The sequence below is a fragment of the Microtus pennsylvanicus genome, chromosome 11 (assembly GCF_037038515.1).
Source record: "Microtus pennsylvanicus isolate mMicPen1 chromosome 11, mMicPen1.hap1, whole genome shotgun sequence".
Lineage (NCBI taxonomy): Eukaryota > Metazoa > Chordata > Mammalia > Rodentia > Cricetidae > Microtus > Microtus pennsylvanicus.
In genome coordinates, this window is record NC_134589.1 from 91,510,995 (window position 1) to 91,534,065 (window position 23,071).

Sequence of the window (23,071 nt, forward strand, 5' to 3'; positions counted from 1 at the left end):
CTTAACTCAAGGACTTTCCTGTCGTATTGCAGGTTACTCCAGAGGATGCTGGGAGGTCTGGTCCACTTTGAGAAGCCCTTGTCTACTAGACCAGGAGGTACTTGATCCGAGGGCTCCTCCAGCATAGCTACAGTGAGCTCTGGTTTTCTGCAGTTCCTCAGATGGACCCAGAACCTGTTTCTGGGCTTTCAAGCCCCTTCCTAGCTTTGTAGCTCCTAAGAAAGCTTTACTGTTCTTGGTAGGAGGTGGTGGTGCAAGCCTTTAGTTCCAGAACTAGGGAGGCAGAGACAGGTGGATCTCTGAGTTCAAGGCCAGGCTGGTCTACCGAGTGAATTTCAGGACTCCAAAGCTACAAGAAACCCTGTCTCTAAAAACAAAACAAAACAAAAAAAAGAAAACTTTACTGTTCTGTTGTCCACTGTGGACTGCCAGCCGTCCAGGGCAGAATTTAACAGCAGCTGCACTGCAGGTACAGGGCCATTCCCAAGGTTTGTCCTACACCCCTAGAATTCCCCAAAATAGCTCTTTCCTCTTACTGCTGGTGCTCAGAACAATCCCACAACACAGACAGATAAACCACACTTGTAATCTCAGGACTTGAGAGTTAAAAGTTGATCTGGGGTTCAAGACCATCCTAGGTCACATAAGACACCCCCACCCCCCACCCCCATAAACAATAAAAACCTGGATTGTGTCTTTGTCTTCTTCCTGTTCTAAAAACTTTTTTTTTTTGAGACAGGGTTTTTCTGTATCTTTGAAACCTGTCCGGGGCCGGGCGGTGGTGGCGCACGCCTTTAATCCCAGCACTTGGGAGGCAGAGGCAGGTGGATCTCTGTGAGTTCGAGACCAGCCTGGTCTACAAGAGCTAGTTCCAGGACAGGCTCCAAAACCACAGAGAAACCCTGTCTCAAAAAACCAAAAAAAAAAAAAAAAAAAAAAAAATCGGAACCTGTCCGGGAACTCCCTTTGTAGACCAGGCTGACCTTGAACTCCCTGAGATCTGCCAGCTTCCGCCTCTGAAGTGCTGGGATTAAAGGCACGCACGAGCACAGCCCGGCTAACCTTTTTATATTTTAAGACTTATTTAGAAATAAGATTTTTGTTGGACCCCAGGGTGGAGCCCCAACCATTTCTCCCTCCTTTCTGACTTATTTTAAAATGAGGTTTACATGTTTACTCCCACAATAGGCTCCCAGCTCACCTCTACCATGCGGGGGAGACAGAGTCAAAGGCATCTGACAAGCTGCTTCCACACCTAAGCTTACAGCAAACTAGCTTTAGTCTGTCCCACTGCCCCCTGGTGGCAGAGTTGCCTCTCTGCCTGCCTGTTCATTCAGAGAAGATCCAGTCAGGCCCCTGGCACCAACACTTGAAATCTGGAAATTTTGCTAGAAACCAGAGTTGCCCTGTGTTGGGATCATTCTAGCTGCCTGCCTTGTAGATACATAATTATTGTTGCCCTTGAGATCACCCTTGCTATTCAAACTGTCTAGGAGCCAAGCAGCAAGAGATAGATTCTGTGTTTATAGGATTTTATTTATTTATTGTTTTTTAAATTAATTTTTAGACAAGCTCTCCATATGTGGCATTGGCTATCCTAGAACCGGCTACATACACCAGGCTGGCCTTGAACTCATAGAGATCCTCTTGCCTCTGCCTTCCAAGTGCTGGAGTTAAAGGAGTGTTCCACCGTGAGCAGGAGGGGTTTTATTTTGCTGGGTTTTTGTTTTGTTTTAATTTGTGAGCGTTTTTTGCCTGCATGTTTGCACATGCACCACGAGGCCAGAAGATGGCATCTGATTCCCTAAACCGAAGCTGCGAGTTGTCCTGTGGACACTGGGCATGGAATCCGGTCCTCTGAAAAAGCAGCAAGTGCTGTTAACCACTGAGCCATTTCTCCAGCCCCTGTTTTTATTTCTCTGATCCTTATTCCATAAGGTATTTATTTCTCTTGCTCAGGATTAAGTCCAGGACACCATGCATGCTAAACACAAATTCTACCATCAAGCAACACCCTGCCCCCCCCCCCAAGGGCCAGCCTTATTTGGTGTTTTTAGATTAAGATCTGCCTGTATAGCACAGGCTATCCTCAAAATTTCCAACTTCCTGTTCAACCCCTTAAATGCTGGGGTTATAGATGTGCACTACCATGCATGACTCAACTATTTTTGGGTTAAAAAATTAGCTGCCTTTTATCATATTTCATTCCCCAAAATAGTGCCGTTATCTGTGTGCTTTTGTTTCTACTAACCATGTCCAGGCCACACATGGCCCTGTCTCACCAATGTACAAAAGCACAGTGCCATGGTGCCATCTCTTTATAGTGTTCTCTGTCCCGTGTCCTTGTGTTCCTCTCCCCCTCACCCAGGCCTCCATGGTGACTCAGAAGGAGGCTGTTGGCAAGGTTCCTTCTGGGACACATGGTTCTTGATGTTCCAGAAAGGCTGCTGCTTCTTCCCCTCCTTCTCGCTCTCTTCTTCTTCCCCCTCTTCTTCCTTCCCCTCCTTCCGGCCCTCCTCCTCTTCCTTCCCCTCACCTTCCTCCTCTTCCTCCTCCTTCTGACCCTCTTCTTCCCCTCACCCTCCTCTTCCTTTTCCCTTGCCCTCCTCTTCTTCCCCCTCTTCTTCCTTCCCCTCCTTCTGGCCCTCCTCCACTTCCTCCTCCTCCTCGCTTTCCTGTTACTTCCCCTTGCCTGCCCCTCTCTTCCTCCTATTTTTTCCTTTCTCTCTCCCGCCAACCTTTTTGTTTTGTTTTTGTTTTGAGATAGTACTGTGTGATCCAGGCTTGCCTTAAATTTATGCTCTTTCTGCCCTGGCATCCAAAGTGCTGAGCTGACTGTTGTGTATTACTAAACCTGGTCTTGCCTTCCTTGGAGTAAGTCCATCTTTCCAGGCTAAGGTTGTCAAGGATGTTATTAACTTCTTCTGCCTCCTCTTCTGGGATTTCTGGAAAGTGCCAATGGCTGTCTAAGGGTCCCACCCTGCATCTCTGTCCCTCTCCTCATATCTCTCTGACGTGCATTTCCAAATCCCCTCCCTCTCAGTGTCTGGAAATCCCCACTCACAGTGACAGGCCAGAACTCATGACCTGTGATTTCATGCCAAGGGGGAAGTAACAGCAAGGGAGAAGGCAGGGATGCCCCTACAATTTCTTTCCTAGAGTCCAAAGGAGGGGCCCCTTGCAGTGTCTGGGAGATCCCAGTAGGAGGCATGAGATGGAATGAGCTGAGAAATGGTGGCTGACCTGGCAGTGTAGCCCGCTAGCCCAGGCCCTAGACCAGAATTTTAATTCCATCATTTGCTGGTTGGTGACCAGAGCAAGGCTCTTAGCCTTCCTAGGTTTGCTTTACTATCCACTGAATAAGAATAGGTGTGGCAGTAGCCTCAAATGCCTCAGTATAGGGCCTGGCATGTAGGTGCCCTCCGCTGAACATCCTGCTGGGGATCTGGGATACACAAAGAGTCAAAATGCCTTCAGTAAAAGTGAGGATGGGGTGTGAGGAGGACATTAGGGGAGGGAGAGGAGAAACATGGCACCATGGCAGGGGGCTCCCTGGAGGAAAGTGGTTTCTGAGAAATGGGTAAGAAGAGGGGATTGGAAGCACTTGGGAGGCAGAGGCAGGCGGATCTCTGTGAGTTCGAGACCAGCCTGGTCTACAGAGCTAGTTCCAGGACAGGCTCCAAAGCCACACAGAAACCCTGTCTCGAAAAACCAAAAAAAAAAAAAAAAAAAAAAAAACCAAAAAAAAAAAAAAAAGAAGAGGGGATTGGAGCTGAAGGGTAAATGACAGCAGGGGGAGCACACCGAGAAGGTCTAGCATGTGATCACGGAAGAATTATAGGATATTAAGTGATGATTAGAAAAAACAACTGTAAGGGCTAGAGCAATGGCTCAGTGCTTAAGAGCACTTGCTGCTCTTGCAGAGGATCTGGTTCAATTCCCAGCACCTACATGACCTCTCACAACTGTCTGTAGCTCCAGTTCCAGGAGATATGACATGCTCTCTGCCTTCCTCGGGCACTAGCACACAGGATAAAGAGCGGGGAGCGGGAGGAAGAATTGGAGACAGTCAGCATAACTAGCGTCTCAGAAGTCAGTGTGACTTTGGCAAGGAGCTGGAGAGGGAAGGTGAAGAGGCGGAGACAGCAGTGAAGATTCTTCTTCAAAAATTAGAACGGGCAAGAGGGGGTAGAGGGAGCCCTAGTAACTGCCCTCTGTAGCTTCCTCTCTGAAACAGAACAGGCCCCTGCTCTTCCATGGGCAAGTGAGGGGAGGGGCACAGGAAGGGTTCTATTGTGAAAAGGGGGAGGAGTTAGAGTGTAGCAGAAGGATCATTGCCTCCATGGGGAAGTTGAGGTACTAGCACACAAACCACTTGGAAAGACCCCCAGTCTTGGGATATGAGCTTGAGCCTCGAGGGAGGGATAAAGGAAAAGAAGCAGCCAGAGTTGACAGGTGGAAGGAAGGCTGGTAGCTGGGGTCCTAGGTCACTACAGGAGCATCAGTAGAGCAGAGGCACTCTCAGCTACTCTATTGCTATGGAAACCAGTCCTCCATCACCATCCAGAAAGGAGGCCCTGCAGGTGTGGGCCTTGCGTGGATGCTGGAAGGACAAGGAGGCCTTTCTGAGATTTTTAGAAACCTGGGTTAACTTTCACTGATTATGTGCCATTAAAAAACAAAAACAAACAAAAAAAAAAACACCCCAAAACCCAAAACAACAACAATGGGGGCTGGAGAAATGGCTCAGTGGGTAAGAGCACCGGCTGCTCTTCCAGAGGACCCAGGTTCAATTTCCAGCACCTATATGGCAGCTCACAACTGTCCAGAATTCTCGTTCCAAGGGTCCTGACACCCATGGCAAGATACCAATGTGCATTAAATAAAATTCAAAAAAATTTTAAAAATGTTATGTCGAGTAGGGTGGTGCATACCTTTAATCCCAGCACTCAAGAAGCAGAAGCAGGCAGGACTGGTCTACATGGCAAATTTCAGGTTAGCCAGAGCTACACAGTGGGACTCTGTCTCAAAAATAAAACAGAGGGGCTAGAAAGATGACTCAGGGATTAAGAGCACAAACTGCTCTTCCAGAGGTCCTGAGTTCAATTTCCAGCAGCCACATGGTAGCTCACAACCATCTGTAATGAGATCTGGTGCCTTCTTCTGCCATTCAGGCATTCATGTAAATGGAGCACTCATATACATAAAATACATACATAAATCAAAATAATAAGTAATAAATCTAATAAAATAATAGCCGGGCGGTGGTAACGCACACCTTTAATCCCAGCACTCGGGAGGCAGAGGCAGGTGGATCTCTGTGAGTACAAGGCCAGCCTGGTTAACAGTGCGAGTTCCAGGAAAGCCAGGCTATGCAGAGAAATCCTATCTAAATAAATAAATAAATAAACAAATAAATAAATACAACAGCAGAAAAATAGAAAAAAATAAAACCAGTCATGGGCAGACAGAGACCTCTCAACTGATGTCAGGGTCCTGATGCAAGAAGGGTAAAGTGAGGGATTCCTTTTTCTCCCCTTGAATCAAAGGGAAGACGTTAGGCCAGGATCTTCAGGAACCCGGGTGTGGACTGAACACCTGGGGTTGTGGCTCTTTAAACACGGCGGGGTGGGGCGTGGCATTCCCGAGGGCTGGAGGAGAGGGTGAAGCCCCTGCACTAGGGATTTCCTGTTACGGATTCTGCAGAGCCACTACTTTAACCTAGCTCTCCGGGCAAACGTGAGAACCTGAACAACATGCAGCACAGTGCCTAGGGTTCTCGGTCAGGGAACACAGGGAAAATGTACCCGGGTACTCGAACACCAGAGAGCGCCGCGCAGCCGCAGAGGAGGCGGGCTAGCGTAGGCTCCACCCTGTATGCTAATATGGCGAGCTGCGGCCCCGCCTCGGGTACCGGTGGGGCCAACACGGTAGGGTCCGGGGAGACGTCGGCAGGGATCAGCGAACCAGCGAAGTCCCAGGCCAGGCCAGGCGTTGGGCCCCGGGCCCAGGGGACTGGTGGCAGGGCCCACACACTGTCCAGGGGCTGCCGGTCACCCTGGAGCCGCTCTCCCCCGCCGGCGCAGAGTGGTACGACCCGTAGGGGCGGAGCCCAGATCATGTGACGCGAGCGCGGCCGCCATCTTGCTCTGCGGTGCTGGTATTTAGAGCGCAGCGGCTGACTGGCGGGGTCGCCTTCCCTTCAGCCGCCTTGAGGACCTTCGCCGCTTGCCCGCTCGCTCTCCCACCGTCCTACCCCAGCCGCCGGCTGAGCTTGCCCTCTCCCAGCTTGCAGACATGGCTGACATCAAGAACACCCCCGAATATGCTGCATTTTTCGCTGTCATAGGCGCTTCGTCCGCCATGGTCTTCAGCGGTGAGCATCGCAGCAGGAGGAGCGGGGGTTGCCGAAGCGGTGCGGGACTAGAGCCCGCTGCTCACTGGGGGCTGGGCGTGACGTCACTCTGACGTCATTCCCAGCTATGTGGGTGTCGGGCCTGGCGGGTTGGGGGTCAGCCCCATGGCGGCGGGGACAGTGGACTGTGTGGGCTTACGGGCTTGATCCGGGTGCTGGTTCTATCAGCCAGCCGAGCCTCGTTTGTGCGGGGGTGGGGCGGTGGTGTGGCTGCCATTTTAGCCCCGAGAAACAGGCATGAAGGTGGGGTGGGGGTCGGCGGGGGGGGGGCGGCGCGCGATCCTGTGCCGCATCCTGCATTCTGCGGACAGGTGTGACATCACATCTTGAAAGGCGCCAGTCCGTAGGCTGCGGCGGGCCCAGTGCGGGAGTCCTTGGCTTCCTGGCCAGAGGGAGCCTGTGTCCCCGTTAAGGTCCAAAAGCCAAGCTTTTGTGGCTGCCGGGCAGCTAGGGGGTCAGGTGGGTCTGTACCCTGGGTGAGGCAGGTGTTTCCGGTTGAGACTTGTCTCGGTTTCCCAATCCCAATCGTTCTGTCATCGTGTGGGTTGGTTGGGAAAACTGGGCTGAGGGGTTGGTCCTGGGAACCTGCAGGGACTCAGGTTAGAGCCTATGGAAGTGAGGTTGGTCCAGAAAGGAGCACTTGAGCGAATAATGCTTGCTGAGAGTCTGCTTGTCTGAGAGTGGCAGCATTTCCGTGGTTAGGTCTTTGATCTTCAGTCCTGGCCCTAATGAATGGATGAGTGAATGAATGACCTTCCTCTTCTAGGGGGGTGAGGGGCTGGAACTGGGAGATAGATGCTTCCTTGCTCAGTGAAGGAAAAGCCTGGCAAGGTTCTTGATAGCACGCTGCTTTTCAAGTTGGGCCTTGACAGTTCTATGATATCAAATTTAGTGAAAATTGGCCTTCCTGGGAGAAAAGCCTTTGGGTCAGACTCAAGAATGTGGGATTGAGGGAGGTAAGTCACAGCCCCCAGGGACTGGTCTGGCCTGGTCTGTGCCTCCTCTGGAAGGTCTGGTCTTTGGCTTAAGTGACCTCGCCCTGCCCCACCCTAGCTGGCAGTTGGAGAGGCTGGCCCTCTGTGCAGGTACTCGGAGAGTTTGAACTCCAAACAGTGTCTGTTGACTGTAAACACCTGTAGGGTGCAGATTGGGGTGGCCAGTTGTCTGTCTTGGTGACCTCCCCTTGCCTGGGCCTGTCAGGTGCTTCTAAGAGCCCTGTTCTTCCCACATGGTTGGCTTAAGGGATCATTTGTGGTGGGAGATGTGGTCTAGACTTCTCCTTTCCCCTCCCAGCCCATGCCTGTTCTCCCCACACTTTAGGGCTCCTTAGAGAAGGTTGCCAAGCATTTCGTACTGCTCTTTGCCCTAGAATGTGTCCATAGGTTCCCCTATTTTGGCCACCTGTGATGACTTGTGGTTGTCACTCATTCGTACACAAATCTAGCAAATTTTTTTTTTTTTTTTTCGAGACAGGGTTTCTCTGTGGCTTTGGAGCCTGTCCTGGAACTAGCTCTGTAGACCAGGCTGGTCTCGAACTCACAGAGATCCACCTGCCTCTGCCTCCCGAGTGCTGGGATTAAAGACGTGCGCCACCATTGCCCGGCTAGCAAATCTTTCTTGAGTTCTTACTGTGAACAAAACAATATCCCTGACCATGTGGAGCTCATGTTCTGCTGTTTTTCTGCACTCAGCTCCCTGAACCTCTTCTGTTGAGACCTTTCATGTGCCGCGTCTGGCCAACAGGTGTCTCTGAACTATTGAAAACTGTATATTTGCTGGACTAGGCTTTTTCCTTCCTGACCCTAGCTTCTGGGGATTGGGACCTACATGCTACCAGTCCCATTCCTTCACACAAGATTCTCACAGTCCTCTGGGGCTTAGGCTCTTATTGGCCACTTGAATCACCTTCTGATTTCATTTTCTCCTTCCAAGCTTGCTATTTAATAGCACATCTTTGTCCTGCCACCACCTAAAGAAATCCCTCTGGCCTCAGTGTTGCTGCTGGGAAGACTCAAAGCCTAGTCTCAGTGACTGGCTCATGGCCTCTCTTGGACCTCATGAACCAAGTTTAAAGACCATTGTTCTTTTAACTAAATGAGGTCTGCACACGTCTTTGAGGTCTCCAGTCCCTCCCTGCTCACATGTTAGCTTCCCTTTTTTTCTTATGACAAATATTCTGTTGGTTGTTTCTTCATCATGTTCTCCATGAAACTGCCAGTGACTTCTTTCCGTGACTTCCCCTATGTTTGCTTGTTTTCCTGGAAGTGCCTCCAGACCCGGCTCTCTGTGCCCCACTGCATTGGTGTTGACAGATCTCCCTTCTGCAGCCTGTCAGACTTGGCCTTCTAGATACCTGCTACTGTCTGGGTCTAGGCTAATTTTTATCTCCTCTTGCCTTGGTCCCTGGTGCCATCCCTGATTCTCATCATCTCTCTTCTTGCCACCCATCCTTCAGCGACATGATCCACCTGCTATGCTCTGGGGAAGGACCCAACTCAACTCCTTTCCTGTTTCAGAGTTCTGCCTTTTAGTATACAGAGTTCCTTGAGTTCAGTCCCCACCTTCACAGTAGCACATAGCAGCCTGTATTCTCAGTGTCTAGTACCGTGTCCTCAGGAATGGGAGCTCTTCAGGCACTCACTGTGATGAAGCCAAGCATGGACTTGGCTTGCAGTAGGAGCCTGAGATATGCACAATGACCAGAACAGTTCCAGGAAAATCTCTCTTGAAATGGACCCGGGACTTGAAAGCTAAGGTGTTAAGTCTTTGGGAAGTGTCTGGGCATCTAAGGGTGCTGTTGAAGAGACAAGCTGTCTATTGGAGTCCCTGCCTCTTGCAGTTATCTCATCTAGGACTGTCTGCTCAGTGCCTGAATGTGCTGTCAAGAATCTTGCTCTTTGCCTGGTTTTCCTTTGCTCTGCTGTTTACCTCATCATCTCCCACTCCATGATCTTTTTCAAACCCTCCTCCCCTCGGTGTAAGTCCCTCCTCTGTCTGTGTTCTTTCCTTCCTGGAGATGTGAATGTGTTGAGTCACTGTCCTGTCTTTTTGCTGTTACTGAGCTGAGAGGCACACATTTGCCCTACTCAGAACTGGGCACACAGTAGGAATATTTGTGGTCCAGCGAGATCAGCGAACAGTGTAGAGTGGCTGGGGTTGTTCGTGTCCTTTTTACCTCTGGCCTGTGTTTTCTGTGCATCGGGTTATATACTGCTCCCAGAATGGCCATGGCTTGAATGCCCTGGGCAGAGACAGTTTGGAGATTGCCCATATCACCTGTTTAAGTAGTTGAGTAGTTCTTATAGGGTCTGGAAAACAAAAGCAGAAATGAGGAAAATTGGAGTTCAAGACCTAGAGGCAGGAGAGGGAAACAAAGACCTGAAAGGAAGGCAGCAGTCTGATGAGGAGGTTGGATCGAGAACACCCTCTAAGGAGACAGGTTGTCCTGTCTTGGAAGGCTTGAAGGCCCCACTGCAGGCAGGGACTGACTGACCCTGGACTGGCCTCTAAGGCAGCTGAGAGGTAGTCCCCTTATGTTTGAAGTGCCTGGAACTTAGGGTGTGGGACAGAGATGCCCGAGTCTCAAGCAAAGCTTTCATTGGCCCATCTGCTTCTTTTCCATGTGATTGTTTTGCCAGAGGTCACAAGCTAGAGAATGCTAGGGAACAAAGGCTGCTTTCACAGCAAACCAGGACCCCCATGACCACAAGGACTACTCCAGGCGGAAGTGGACTAGGAGGTTGGGGTGAGGCTCTGCTAGTGGAAAGAGAAGTGGCTATAGTGATGGTTATTCTCCCAGGGGGCTCCTGCTTGACTGCATGCCTTCAGTTCCTCTAGTGGTGGTAATTGGGGAGCCTTCCCAATGTGCAAAAAAGCTCCCCAGGCAACTTCCATGCTGCCCAGAGCTCACTTCATCTCTCCCCCCACAGCCATGGGAGCCGCCTATGGCACAGCCAAGAGTGGCACTGGCATCGCAGCTATGTCGGTCATGAGGCCAGAGATGATCATGAAGTCCATCATCCCAGTGGTTATGGCTGGGATCATCGCCATCTATGGCCTGGTGGTGGCAGTACTTATCGCTAACTCCCTGACCGATGGCATCACCCTCTACAGGTGAGTGCTGGACCTGTACTTGTCTGGTGAAGTGCATCATTTGCCTGCGGGCAGGCAGATTGCTGACAGCCTGTATCTCTTCTCTTCCCAGGAGTTTTCTTCAGCTGGGTGCTGGCCTGAGCGTGGGGCTGAGTGGTCTGGCTGCTGGCTTTGCCATTGGCATTGTGGGGGATGCTGGTGTTCGGGGCACTGCCCAGCAGCCACGACTGTTCGTGGGCATGATCCTGATCCTCATCTTCGCGGAGGTGCTTGGCCTCTACGGTCTCATCGTGGCCCTAATCCTCTCCACAAAGTAGCCGTTTTCCACCACCAGTCACAGGATAGGATGTAAAGACCACCCCTCCTCATTCCAGAACGAACAGCCTGACACACACGCACGGGCAGCTGCCCCCTCAGTAGTTGGTCTTGTAAATGCGCAGTGTCCTAGTGCCCATTGTCTGTTGCCCCCGCCTGGCCCCTGCTGCCCCGTGCTGTGGACATCTGGGCCCACTCATCTCCCATCCAGGCCCCTGACCAGTGAGGATGTCAGCCTCTGGCTACCCCACCCATCGCCCTAGAGTGCTCTGTGTATAAGGATGAATTAGAGTTGTCATTTTTCTCTTCACTGGATGTTTATTTATAAAAGATTTGACCTATTCATGCGTCTGTGGAGCAGCCCTGTCTCCCAACTATATAGTAATCATTAGTAAAGTGTTGCCTGTGGGGTTCCTGTTGCTGAGACTCCTTGGATGGAGCCACCCTCCCCCCAACCCTGGACAGCCAGGGTAGAGGGTAGCGTGTACAGCGCGCCAGGGCTGGCTCCCAGCTGTGTCCAATAAAAGTTCTCGGATGTGACTGGCTTGTGTGTTCTGGCGCTTCTGTGGGCTGAGCGGGCGGGTCTTCCGGGTCACGTGGCCTGGTCACGTGGAGCCGAAGTCCACGTGATAAACCTTCAGCTGAGAGTCACGTGGTGCGGCCTGCGCCTGCTTCCTATTACGGGTGCTCCGGGCACTGCCGGTTTGCGCCCAAAGCTTGCTGAGGTCGGCGCGACTCACGATGCGTAGCGGGCAGCCTGCGGCGGGGGCCCCCGTGCGCCAGTTCACCAACTGCCGCATCCTGCGCGGCGGCACGCTGCTCAGGTCTGGGCTGCATAGTGCGGGGTTCGGCCTGGTGTAGGAGAGGTGATACTGCAATGTGGGGTTCAGGGATGGGGCGAGTGTAGGACCTAAGCCGTAAAAGCGGCGGGGCTGGGTCGGGTGTGGGAACCCAAGAATGTGGAGGGCAGGACTGTCCTGGGTGTGTGAATGTGGAGGGCAGGACTCTCCTGGGTGTGTGGCTGGGAACCGAGTAGAATAGTGGGTGCAGGGACAAGCCGGGAGCAAGATAGAACTAGGGCTTGGTTCCAGGGCCTGGTGGTGACCAAAGTGCCGACTGCTCTGCCCTCAGGGAGGATCTGTGGGTGCGCGGGGGCCGCATCCTGGACCCAGAGAAGCTGTTTTTTGAGGAGAGGCGCGTGGCTGATGAGCAGCTGGACTGCGGAGGCCGCATCCTGGCGCCCGGCTTTATCGATGTGCAGATGAACGGTGCGGCCTGGCTTGGGCCAGGGAATCCAGGGGAGGAGCTCTGAGCACTGTGCTACCCCTTGTTTTCTGTGGCCACAGGTGGATTTGGTGTTGACTTCTCCAAGACCACGGAGGATGTGGGTTCTGGGGTCGCCCTAGTGGCCCGGAGGATCCTGTCCCATGGTGTCACCTCCTTCTGTCCCACCCTGGTCACTTCCCCACCAGAGATTTATCACAAGGTGAGATGAGGCTGTTTTACCCCTGAGCAAAGGGACCCTTTCCCCCCAGGGGTAGTAGCCTTTTCTTTTTATTTTTGGTTTTTTCCCCAGAGCCAGGGTTTCTCTGTGCAACAGTCCTAGCTGACTAGTAGACCAGGCTGGCCTCAAACTCCCAAAGATTCACCTGCCTTTGCCTCTCAAGTGCTGGGATTAAAGGCGTGCACCACCACAGCCCGGTCAGTAGCGTTTTCTTAACCTGAATGAGGCCTCCATCCACTTGGTTGTGAGGGGATGCTCCTCGCTCTTGTTCAGTTGTGCCCTTCCTGGTCTCTGCAGCTGCCAGTGCAGTTGCGGACTTTTTCTGTCACCGTCACCATTCTAATCTGCCACACCCAGCGCCCTGTAGGCAGCCTCTGGGCCTCGGGAATTCTGCCCCAGCCATTGTCTCTAGTCAGGCTCTTCCTCCCTAACTTGCTCTATTATGTGACTCACCTGAAGAAGCCTTTCAGAGAGAGCTGCTCTTCTCGCCACTGCCCTGCATCCCTCACCCTTCCACCCTCTCTCTAGAGGGAGGTCTGTTGTCATGGATCCCATTTTCGTGAGAAGGCTTTGCCACAGGTTTCCCAGTGTGAGCTCAGCTTGCTTGGGTGGCTGTCTTCAGCACATTCAAGAGCAGTTCGTGTGTATTCTGCCCTCTATCTCTCAGTCCTGAATTCTTGCTTGAAAGTATGGTATTCTCTTATGCAATGTAGTGCAGTTGATGAGGTTAGTAAACTGTTACCTGTACTTGAATGGGTTCTTCCTGTTCCTGCTGTCAGTTGCCTCAGCCAGTTTTTCTCCCACTGCAGGATCCGTAATGGGATCGGAAAGTGTATGACTGTCTCTAGTTCCCTTTTTGGGTGTGTAGACTCAGAATCAGAGTAGGAGGCCATGGGCATTGAGTGTGGGCTGTGCCCATAGGCTTGGCTTCGGCCTCTTGACTTGCCACCCTTGGGAGACTTGGGACAACTTTACTCACTTTCGAGTCTCAATTTCATTAAACCTAGAGTGAGAACAGTTAGTGGACACTTAACACATATTAAACATTTCTTGAATGTTAACTAGAGATGTCTTTCTGGAAGTTTCCCACAGCTCTCCCACCCCACCCTCAAAAGTGCAGCCTCACAGCAGATAGGTACTTGGTCCTCTCTTCTGATCTCACAGACTCTGGGTCTTGCTAGAGTAACCTTTAAGGTGACAGGTATCAGGACGTACCCCCTTCCTACCACATTCCCTTCCCACTAGTTAAGATGCTTCTCTCTCCCTGAGGCACATTCCAACAGCTCCAGGTCTCCCCTCCTCCCAGGCTCACCCAGGAAGGCCTTGTTCTCCCGTTAGCCCTTCCCCCATGCTCCCTCACCCCTCCCAGCTTCCCTCTTGCTGCAGGTGTGACTGGCAAGGTGCAAGGTGCAAGGCCGGCTCTCCCTCAGGTGGAGTGGAGGCTAACATTCCTGAAGTTTTCTTTCTGGCTCCTCACTGTAGTCTAAGCACCTAATAGACCCACAGAAAACCTTGGGAAGCAGGTGGGAAACAATGGCAGAGTGGGCAGCTCTGAGTATAACCCATAATACCCCGTTGTATTTGAAACGCAGAGACTCTGCCCTCAAACCTCTCCCCCTCCTATGATCCCTGACTTCTAGGGCCCCTTCTCGCTGAGGGGCTTGTCCAGTCATCCAGGTACTACTCAGGTACCTTCATCAAGTCTGGTTCATCGGGACCACTCTTTTTCTGAGACTCACTCTCCTAGTTGGGCTTCAAGAAGGCAGCTCTGCTGGATTGTTTTCTGCTTCAAATCTGCTTCAAATCTTGTTTATCCTGTTCTCTCTGCTGTGTGCTCTCACTTTGTCCTTCGAAGTGCTTTTCTAGAAAATAGCGGGTGTGTGGACATGCGCGTGCACTCGTGCCCTCCACGGTCTCCTGGGACTGAACTCGGTCATCAGGTAGCTGGGCAGCAAGTGCCTTTGCCCACTGAGCCATTTCACGTTTTTTTTTTTTGTCAAGGACTTAATGTATCCTAGATTGACTTCACTTTGTAGTTGAGGCTGGCCTTGACCTGCTGTCGCAACCCCCACATACTATCGTGCCTAGCTCTGCTTGTTTAAGCTGCTAAGTTACCTGTAGGTAGTGGCGGTGGCAGCTGCTGCTGCTTCTTGGAAGATTTATCACTTTGAGTTATGTATAGATGCATATGTCTGCACGTGAGCATGTATGTGTGAGTGCAGGTGCCCTCAGAGGTGTCTGGTTCCCCTGAAACTGGAGTTGTCCAACCACCCAATGTGGTTACTGAACTGAACCCAGCCCTCTGCTGTCAAGTACTAAACACTCTTCAGCACTGCGCCTCTCTGTCTCTCTAGCCCTGCCTTTATTCTCATTTGTTTGTTCTGGCTGTCCTTGACCTCCAGTTAGATCAGGCTAGCCTGGAACCCAGAGATCAGCTGGCGTCTGTCTCCTAGTGGGGATTAAAGGCTGCACCACCATTGCTAGCTATGTCTTTATTCTCCCGATCCATGTTTTGGTTAGAGGTGAAGGAGGAATATTTGTGTTTGGGACTGGCAGACATGAAAGTATACCTGCTCTTGCAGAGGATTCAGGTTTGGTTTCTAGCACCCACATCATGTGACTCATAATTGCCTGCAGTTTCAGTTCCAGGGGATTTGTCCCTCCTTCTGGCCTCTACAGGTACCAGGAGGGTACACATGTGTTTTACAAACAAATATGCAGGCACTTATAAAATAAACCATGTCTGTGGTGCTGAGGATTGGTCCCAGGACTTTGTACATGCTAAGCAAAGTTAGTGCGCTACATTGCGAAGCCCAGAACTACTGGGATGTCCCAGCTGCACTTTATTTACCCCCCCCCTTTTTTGATGGAGGGTTTTACTGTGTTGTATACTGGTCTCAAACTCCTGGGCTCAAGTGATCTCCTGAGCATGGGGACAGCAGATAGTTACCACTGTGCACAGCGTCTCCAATGTCTACTGTCTTGTTGTGAGCCATTTTGTTTTTTTAAGACAGGGTCTCTAGCTGGGTGGTGGTGGCTCACACCTTTCATCCCAGCACTCGGGAGGCAGAGGCAGGAGGATCTCTGTGAGTTCGAGGCAAGCCTGTTCTACAAGAGCGAGTTCCAGGATAGGTTCCAAAGCTACAGAGAAACCCTGTCTCAAAATACCAGAAAAAAAAAAAAGACAGGGACTCTGTGTGGGCCTGTTTGTCCTGGCACACTAGTAAGACAAGGTTGTCCTTGAACTCAGAGTGTTACACTATGCCTGGCCTGTGTCTGCTGTCTTTAGGCTTCTCATGTTGTAGCTAAGAAGTAGGAAGCCATCTGCTTGTTCCTTGATCCTTTGTGGGAACTACTTTCTCTCACCCTTTCATCTTGGCACCACTTTCTAGATGTTTCCTCAGCTTCTGTCTTGGAACTCATCCCATGGGATTCTTGCATACCTTTGAGTTTGGAGGAGCAATTTATTGCTCTGACATCTTGTCTGGCTTCATGGCTATAAAGCCTCATTGCCTGAGGGTATTAATGTTGGCTTTTTTTTTCTGTGTCCTCTCTTGGCATCTTCTCCTTCCTCTGCTTCTTGGGGAACTCAGTGTAGGCTGTTTAGTGGCTGGCACTAGCAGGCCACAAGGAATACCTACCCTTCAAGGGAAGCTTTGTGGGTTACCCCTGGTTGTGCTGCCAAGGTTCTGTCTCTGGGACTTGGGACTTGTGTGATCCCCTGGGAAGAGTCTTGTTTTCTTCAGAGGGAACATTTTTATTTTTATTTATTTTTATTTTTTTTGGAGACAGGGTTTCTCAGAGCCTGTCTTGGAAACTAGCTCTTGTAGACCAGGCTGGCCTTGAACTCACAAGAGATCTGCCTGCCTTTGCCTCCCGAGTGATGGGATTAAAGGCCAGAAGAAGCTATTAAGAGACCCTTTAGGACATAAACTTCTCAATATTTGTATTCTGCCTCTACTGAGGCCCCCTTTCCAGTCCTGCCCCCAGCCTGTTTCTCACAGTGCTAGGTTCTGTGAGGCCTGAGTTTCCTGAGTCCCTCTCCAATGGAGATGTGTCCAGAGTCGGCCTGTTTGCTGCTCAGAGTCTGACTGACTGCCCTTCTCTCATTCTTTGTCCTCAGATTTCTAAGCATGGGTTTGGTTTTGGTTAATTTGAGACGGGGTATCATGTATCCTAGGCTGGTCTTGAATTTATTACGTAGCTGAGGCTGGCCTGCTTTCCTGCCAAGTGCTTGGGGTTGTAGGCACGCACTGCCATACTCAGCTGAAGGGTCTTAACTGCCCTTTGTTTTGGGAGTGAGTAATCCCAAGGGAGGGTATTACTGTTTGTCTGGGGGCTTCCATAGCTGAAGGGTCTGGAGGGAGGGTTGTGGCTATACTTGGTCTCTTTCCCGAGGCTGTGAACTTCCTGATCAGAATGGCTGAGCCCTGTCCCCACCTGCATGGAGTCCCCCAGCCTCCAGCCCTCTGCTTCTGCCCTGCCTTCCTCCTGCCACCTCCAACCTGCTTGTCCTGCAGCTTAGGGAGGCTGCAGTCATTTTTTCAGGGCTTTGACTACTCCATCCGGGCTGTTTGGCAGAAGCACTTTGAAGGCCAGAGCAGGTTGGAGAAGCCTCCATCAGGCTTCTGCGGCCTGGGGATGCTTTCGCCTCCTGGTCCTCAGGGTAGTTTACCAAGTGTTCCCTGTTGCCATTTCTTCCTGCTTTGACCACTGGGGTGGGAAGGACAGTAGGGCTGGGCTGGGCTGGGCCAGAGTCTTAAACCTCACCTGAAGATCTGACCTTGGTTGGACTGTGACCTCTGGGTGCTGAGCAGTGTGGAGGTGGGGGGCAGGGCTTTAACAGCTGGTTCCCCCTAGGTCCTTCCTCAGATTCCTGTGAAGAGTGGAGGTCCCCATGGGGCAGGGGTCCTCGGTGAGTGGTTAACTTCTTCCAAAATGCCCAGTGGGGAAGGGAGGGCAGATCAAGGGCCTGGGGTGGGACTGCTAGGTGGAAATGCCTTCTAGAACCACCCTTGTCCTTCCTCTCAGGGGTGCACTTGGAGGGCCCATTCATCAGCCGAGAGAAGCGGGGTGCACACCCTGAGGCCTACCTCCGCTCCTTTGAAGACAATGCTTTTCATGATGTGCTGGCCACATATGGGTCCCTGGACAACGTCCGCATTGTGACACTTGCCCCTGAGTTAGAGCGGAGCCATGAAGTGATCCAGGCATTGACAGCCCAAGGCATCCGTGTGTCTCTAGGTGAGAGGCCACCCGTCAGGGTTGCCTGCTCAGGATTCTCAACTGCTGCAGAAGCTTACCTTGGGTCCTCCATGCAGGGCATTCAGTGGCTGACCTGGGGGCTGCAGAAGTAGCAGTGCAGAGTGGAGCCACCTTTATCACCCACCTTTTCAATGCCATGTTGCCTGTGAGTGTCACCCCCGCTCCTGGGTGGACGGGGACTCGGGCCAGTACTGTCACTCAGTTACATTCCCTCTTGCCCTGCCTAGTTCCACCACCGTGACCCAGGCATAGTAGGACTTCTCACCAGTGACAAGCTTCCCCCAGGCCACTGCATCTTCTATGGGATGATTGCTGACGGCATACACACTAACCCCGCAGCTCTGCGCATTGCTCATCGGGCCCATCCCCAGGGTGAGTAGCTGGGCAGGGTAGAGACAAGTAGGATAACAGCTGGCCAGGTCCTGAGCCGCTTCCTCCCCCAGGACTGGTGCTGGTCACGGATGCTGTCCCTGCCCTGGGCTTGGGCAATGGCCGCCATACGCTGGGACAGCAGGAGGTGGAGGTAGATGGACTCATAGCCTACATTGCAGGTGAGTGACTCCTGTACCCACATATGTGTGGTCTCGGCTTTTCCCTCGGGTACGCCCTGTTCCTTTACTCACTGGGTTACTAGGCCCATAGAAACCCTCTCCTCCAATCCTGGCCTTTCTGCTCTCAAGGCACCAAGACTCTGTGCGGCAGCATAGCCCCCATGGATGTGTGCATCCGGCATTTCCTGCAGGCCACAGGTCAGTGGGCTGGTGTTCCTAGGTGTCTGAGGGCGGAGACTGTAACTGGGGAAAGCTAGAAGGAAGCTAGAGAAATTGGACTTCTTTGCTGACTTCCTCTAACTACCTGTAAACTGGGAGATGGGGAGCTGTGACTTCTGGCAGATGGAAATGATCATGGCCATTCCCAGCTAGAGCTCAGCTATGGAAGAATGCTAACAGCCAGTCACTAGAGCAGGATGATGGAAGAGCAAGGGTCGCATTGCTCATAGAAGGGCCAAGGCCTAGACACATGGGATAGTGGGAATTTGCAGGGGCAGTATCCATGGGCAGAGTAAAGTGGCATTCTGGGGCTTAGAGCTGGTTCTGCTCTACACCTGTCAGCATCTCAAGGTTGAGTGTCATTCTGAGTGCGGGCAATGCTAGCGCAAATGGGCTGGGCATGGCCTGGGACACAGGAAATAACTACCCTGGCAAGAAGTGGTACCGTAAAGTGAGTGTGGTCACTGGGCCTCAAGTTAGGCCCTGCTCAGAGTACAGGGTTCCAGTTGACAGCTGGACTGGTGACATGGTGGCCCAGGTATGACTTCTTTGCCAGAAGTAGGCAATAGGGTCTATGACCATACAACACTGAACACACTCTAACGTCCCCTGTCTGTTGAGAGAATGGGCTCCCTGTAGAACTTGGAAGAGAGTGGTAAGCGGCGTCTCCCAAAGCTAGGGGAGTGAGGGTTCTCCCCAAGCTGCTGCCTGCGGAGTCCAAGCTCACCACAGTGTGTTCCTGAGCAGGCTGTAGTGTGGAGTCGGCTCTGGAAGCTGCGTCCCTCCACCCTGCCCAGCTGCTAGGGCTGGAGAAGACCAAGGGGAGCCTGGACTTCGGTGCTGATGCAGGTGAGGCCCCTTGGAGGGGTTGAGTCGGCTCAAGGGGGTGGGTCTTCTCTGCCCCTGCCCTTGCGGCCATTCCCACCATAGACTCCTACCTTTATCTTCTCAGCTCACCTGTGGAGGTCAGAGGACAACTTGTTGTAGTTGGTTCTCTCCTTCTACCATATGAGTCCCAGTCAAACTCAGTCAGGCTTGGTGGCAAGCGCCTTTACCCCCTCAGCCTTCTCCTGGTTGGTCCTTACTTGTTTATTTGTTTTGTTTTGTCTTGAGACACGGGGTCATACTATGTAGCACTGACTGGCCTGGAAGCCACTATGCAGGCCAGGCTGGTTTCTAATTCATGGCAATCAAGCCGGGCAGTGGTGTGGCGCACACCTTTAATCCCAGCACTCGGGAGGCAGAGGCAGGCGGATCTCTGTGAGTTCGAGACCAGCCTGGTCTACAAGAGCTAGTTCCAGGACAGGCTCCAAAACCATAGAGAAACCCTGTCTCCAAAAAAAACAAAAAAAAAAGGCAAACAAACAAAAATTTCATGGTAATCCTCCTGTCTTAGTCTCTTGAGTTCTCAGATTATTGGCATGTGCTATCACCCATTGGCTTTTGGCATCTAAGATCAGGCCAGGTAAGGGTTACAGGGATCACTTGTGCCCAACTGTGTGGAGTTGATGCTCTTGCTTCCAGCTCCTCTACCAGTCCAAATCATGTTCTTGGGCTTCAGTTTTCCCTCAGAGGGAAATGACTCAGTGACTCCACAATGGGATATGGATGGCCCCACTGTGTCTCCTCTCACCTTCTGCTTCTGCCGCAGACTTTGTGGTGCTCGACGACACCCTCCATGTCCAGGCTACGTACATCTCTGGTGAACTGGTGTGGCAGGCAGAGGAAGCTGGGCCGTGACTGAGGATCTTGACTGGAGAGGACACTTGGCTCCAGCTGGACACTGACAGGCCAGGCAGTCCAGGGAGCTGGTCTCCAGGGAGCAAGCTGGGAGCCTTGCCCCAGGTCTCACACACAACCTCATCACTCCACTGAAGGGGAGGCGTAGGAGGCGTAAATACAGACAACAGGACTTGCCTTATCCGAGTTGTTTTTTGAGTTGTTTATATTCTGCAGAGCTGCTGGTGTTCACTGTTACCCTGGGGCCTTATGGGACCAGGAAGGGTTGGATATACCATACGGGACCTCCTCTGTAGGCCAGATCTGTTTTGAGGCCTGCAGACCCCCAGGAAGATGTTTGGGTGGGAAGTGAGTGGGATGAGCTTGGAGGGAAGCCACTGGGAGAGGCTGGAGACAGTAATCGTGGATGGCTGACCCTGAGCTAGATGGGCAAAATGGAAGCTGTAGCTCCAGACTCTCTGTGGCAATATTCAGGAGAGTGTCCATATGCTGGCCTCGGGACCTGGGGTTACTTAGCAATGAATGCAGGAATAGGTGCCTTAAGGGCCTCCAGTTTGAGCCTAGGACTCCTCCCACTGCTCCCTAACCTGCCAGACCTGCCTAGCACCTTCTTGGATAATCAAAAGTTCCATTCCCTGTGGTGTCTTCTTTCAAAGACCCCAAGGGCTGAGAAATCCCCCTTATTCCCATGTTTGGTGGCTGTGGTATGCCCTGCCTGCTCTGCTAGTACCCGTGCAGGGTATCCGGACCCTAGACTGCCTTCCTCTCACATGGGAAATGTGGTGCCGCAGGCTCCCTGGAAACATCATTGCACGGCCTTTGGGAATTCCTTTGACTTTAAGGATGGCTGTGATTGATGTAGGCAGATGTGCCTGAGATTGGAGGTCAGGTCTTGGAATGCCTCCACTTTGCATTTGTTTCCTGGAGTTGTTGCCCCCACCCTGTCATTTATATACTTGGTATATAAAGGTATATAAAGTATTTCTTTATAAGTCACCTTTTTATACCAGGTCAAAGTTTGAGAAATATTTAAAGAAAGAGACAAAAAAGTAGGCAAACAAAATAAATCACTTTTAATAGCTACTGAGCAGGGCCACACCCCACTTGTCGCTTGGGACACTGTCAACACAAGAAAGCCATCTTGAGGGATCCCAGACTCAGTGGGGAGAAAATAATCTGCCCCATTGCCACACCCCTCCACATGAGCATGAGTCACGTGGGGCCAGTCCCTCAGGACTCACCAGCCTATGGAAACCTCCTCTGCTGGTGGAAGGCCTCACTCCCAAACTCTCGTGAATGTTGACTCATTCCACCCATCTTCCAGAAACCCAATGGTTGGCCTACCTGTCTGTCACCTCATTTCTCAGATGAGGGGACTGGGCACTGCGTTCTGCTGCTGGACAGTTCTGGTGACCAGGACTCAGCCTGGAGTCGAAAGGTGCATTCATAGTAGCGAGCTTACCTTCCGTGCATATAAGGCCCTGGGTTCTGTTTCCAGTACAGAACTGACCTGACCTGCCCAGATCCAGTTTCACTGGATTCGTGCTACTGCTCTGGGTGGAACTGTGGGGGCGGTCAGCTGTGTTTTTGGGGCTACCCAGAAATGATGGGAACTAGCGCTGGGAAGGTTTTGAGGTAGACAGAACTGCCTCAACAATGGACAGGGAGGGGCGAGCAGGTTTGCGTGTTGAACACAGCCAGGGGAGGACTCTGTCTCTGAAACTGCTGTAGGGATTTGGTTTTATTAGTTTTTTGGGTTTTTTTTTGGGGGGGGGGTCAGTTAGAGACAGGGTTTCTTTGTCCTGGAACTCACTTTGTAGACCAGGCTGGCCTTGAACTCGAACCTCCTGCATGCACCACCACCACCTGGTTGAATTATTTTTATTAAAAAAAAAAAAAAACAGGACTGGAGAGATGGCTCAGTGTTTAAGAGCACTTACTGTTTTTCCAGAGAACCTGTGTTCAAGCCCCAGCACCTACGTGAGATGGCTTGCAACCACTGTGACTAGACTAGCTTCAGGGGGATCTGACTCTCTCGTCTGTGAGAGCACCCTGGACATTCCTTCACACAGACACGCACACACACATAATTAAAAATAAAAACTTTTTATTTTGGTTTTTCATGACAAGAATTTCTCTGTGTAGCAGTCCTGGCTGTCCTGGAACTTGTAGACCAGGCTGACCTAGAACTGAGAGTTAAGCATGCACTACCACTGTCTGGCTAAAAGCAAACCTAAAATGGGTGGTGGTGACGTATCCCTTTAATCCACTTGGGAGGCAGAGGCAGGAGAATGGCTATATGTTCGATAGTAAATAGTAAAAACAAATCTTTAAAAAGTATAAAATTGTTCAGCATAGTTTTGCATGCTTGTAATCCCCTGGAAGGTAGAGGCGGGAGGACCAAGAGTTCGAGATCCTCTTTGGTTGTATATCAAGTTGGAGGCCAGCCTAGGCTGCATGATGTCAGCAAACTGGGGAGGAGTCTCTTGTAGCCAAGGCTAGCTAGCTTCCAATTTTTGTGTAGTTGAGGAAAGCCTGATCCTCCTCTCTTCACCTTCTGAGGGCTGGATTTACAGCTCTGCACCACATCTAATGTCCTTGGTGCTGGAGGTTTGAGCCAACACCTCACGCATAAGCAAGCACTCTCAACCGAGCTACCTCTCCAGACCCAAAATTTATGACTTCACCTACTTAAAAAAAAATTAACATGGTTTTAATCCCAACACTTGGGAGGCAGAGGTAGTTCGATCACTGAGTTTGAGGCCAGCCTGGTCTACATAGTGTGTTCAAGGGCAGCCAGGGAGGGCTATGTAGAGAGACCTTATCTCAAATTACCTTATTTCTTATTTGTGTTCATTGTTCGTTTATGTGTATTCAGGTGTCCAAAGCCAGAAGAGAATGTCAGAGCATGTGGTGGGTGCTGAGAACTGAACTAGGTCCTCTTGATCACTGAGCCGTCTCGTCTCTCCA

At 51.5% G+C, this 23,071-nt stretch overlaps 2 protein-coding genes across 2 annotated transcripts; both read left to right on the top strand.

Moving 5' to 3' along the window:
* The first annotated feature begins 5,882 nt into the window (after positions 1-5,882).
* On the top strand, positions 5,883-11,362 carry Atp6v0c (ATPase H+ transporting V0 subunit c). The gene is made up of 3 exons (XM_075941674.1): positions 5,883-6,376; positions 10,345-10,528; positions 10,620-11,362. The coding sequence occupies exons 1-3, from the start codon at positions 6,298-6,300 to the stop codon at positions 10,822-10,824; spliced, it is 468 nt and encodes a 155-aa protein (XP_075797789.1). The 5' UTR covers positions 5,883-6,297; the 3' UTR covers positions 10,825-11,362.
* A 111-nt stretch (positions 11,363-11,473) lies between these two features.
* On the top strand, positions 11,474-20,285 carry Amdhd2 (amidohydrolase domain containing 2). The gene is made up of 11 exons (XM_075941675.1): positions 11,474-11,646; positions 11,954-12,090; positions 12,169-12,308; positions 17,187-17,241; positions 17,358-17,570; positions 17,648-17,736; positions 17,819-17,963; positions 18,035-18,142; positions 18,272-18,340; positions 19,109-19,210; positions 20,013-20,285. The coding sequence occupies exons 1-11, from the start codon at positions 11,564-11,566 to the stop codon at positions 20,099-20,101; spliced, it is 1,230 nt and encodes a 409-aa protein (XP_075797790.1). The 5' UTR covers positions 11,474-11,563; the 3' UTR covers positions 20,102-20,285.
* Positions 20,286-23,071: the final 2,786 nt, after the last annotated feature.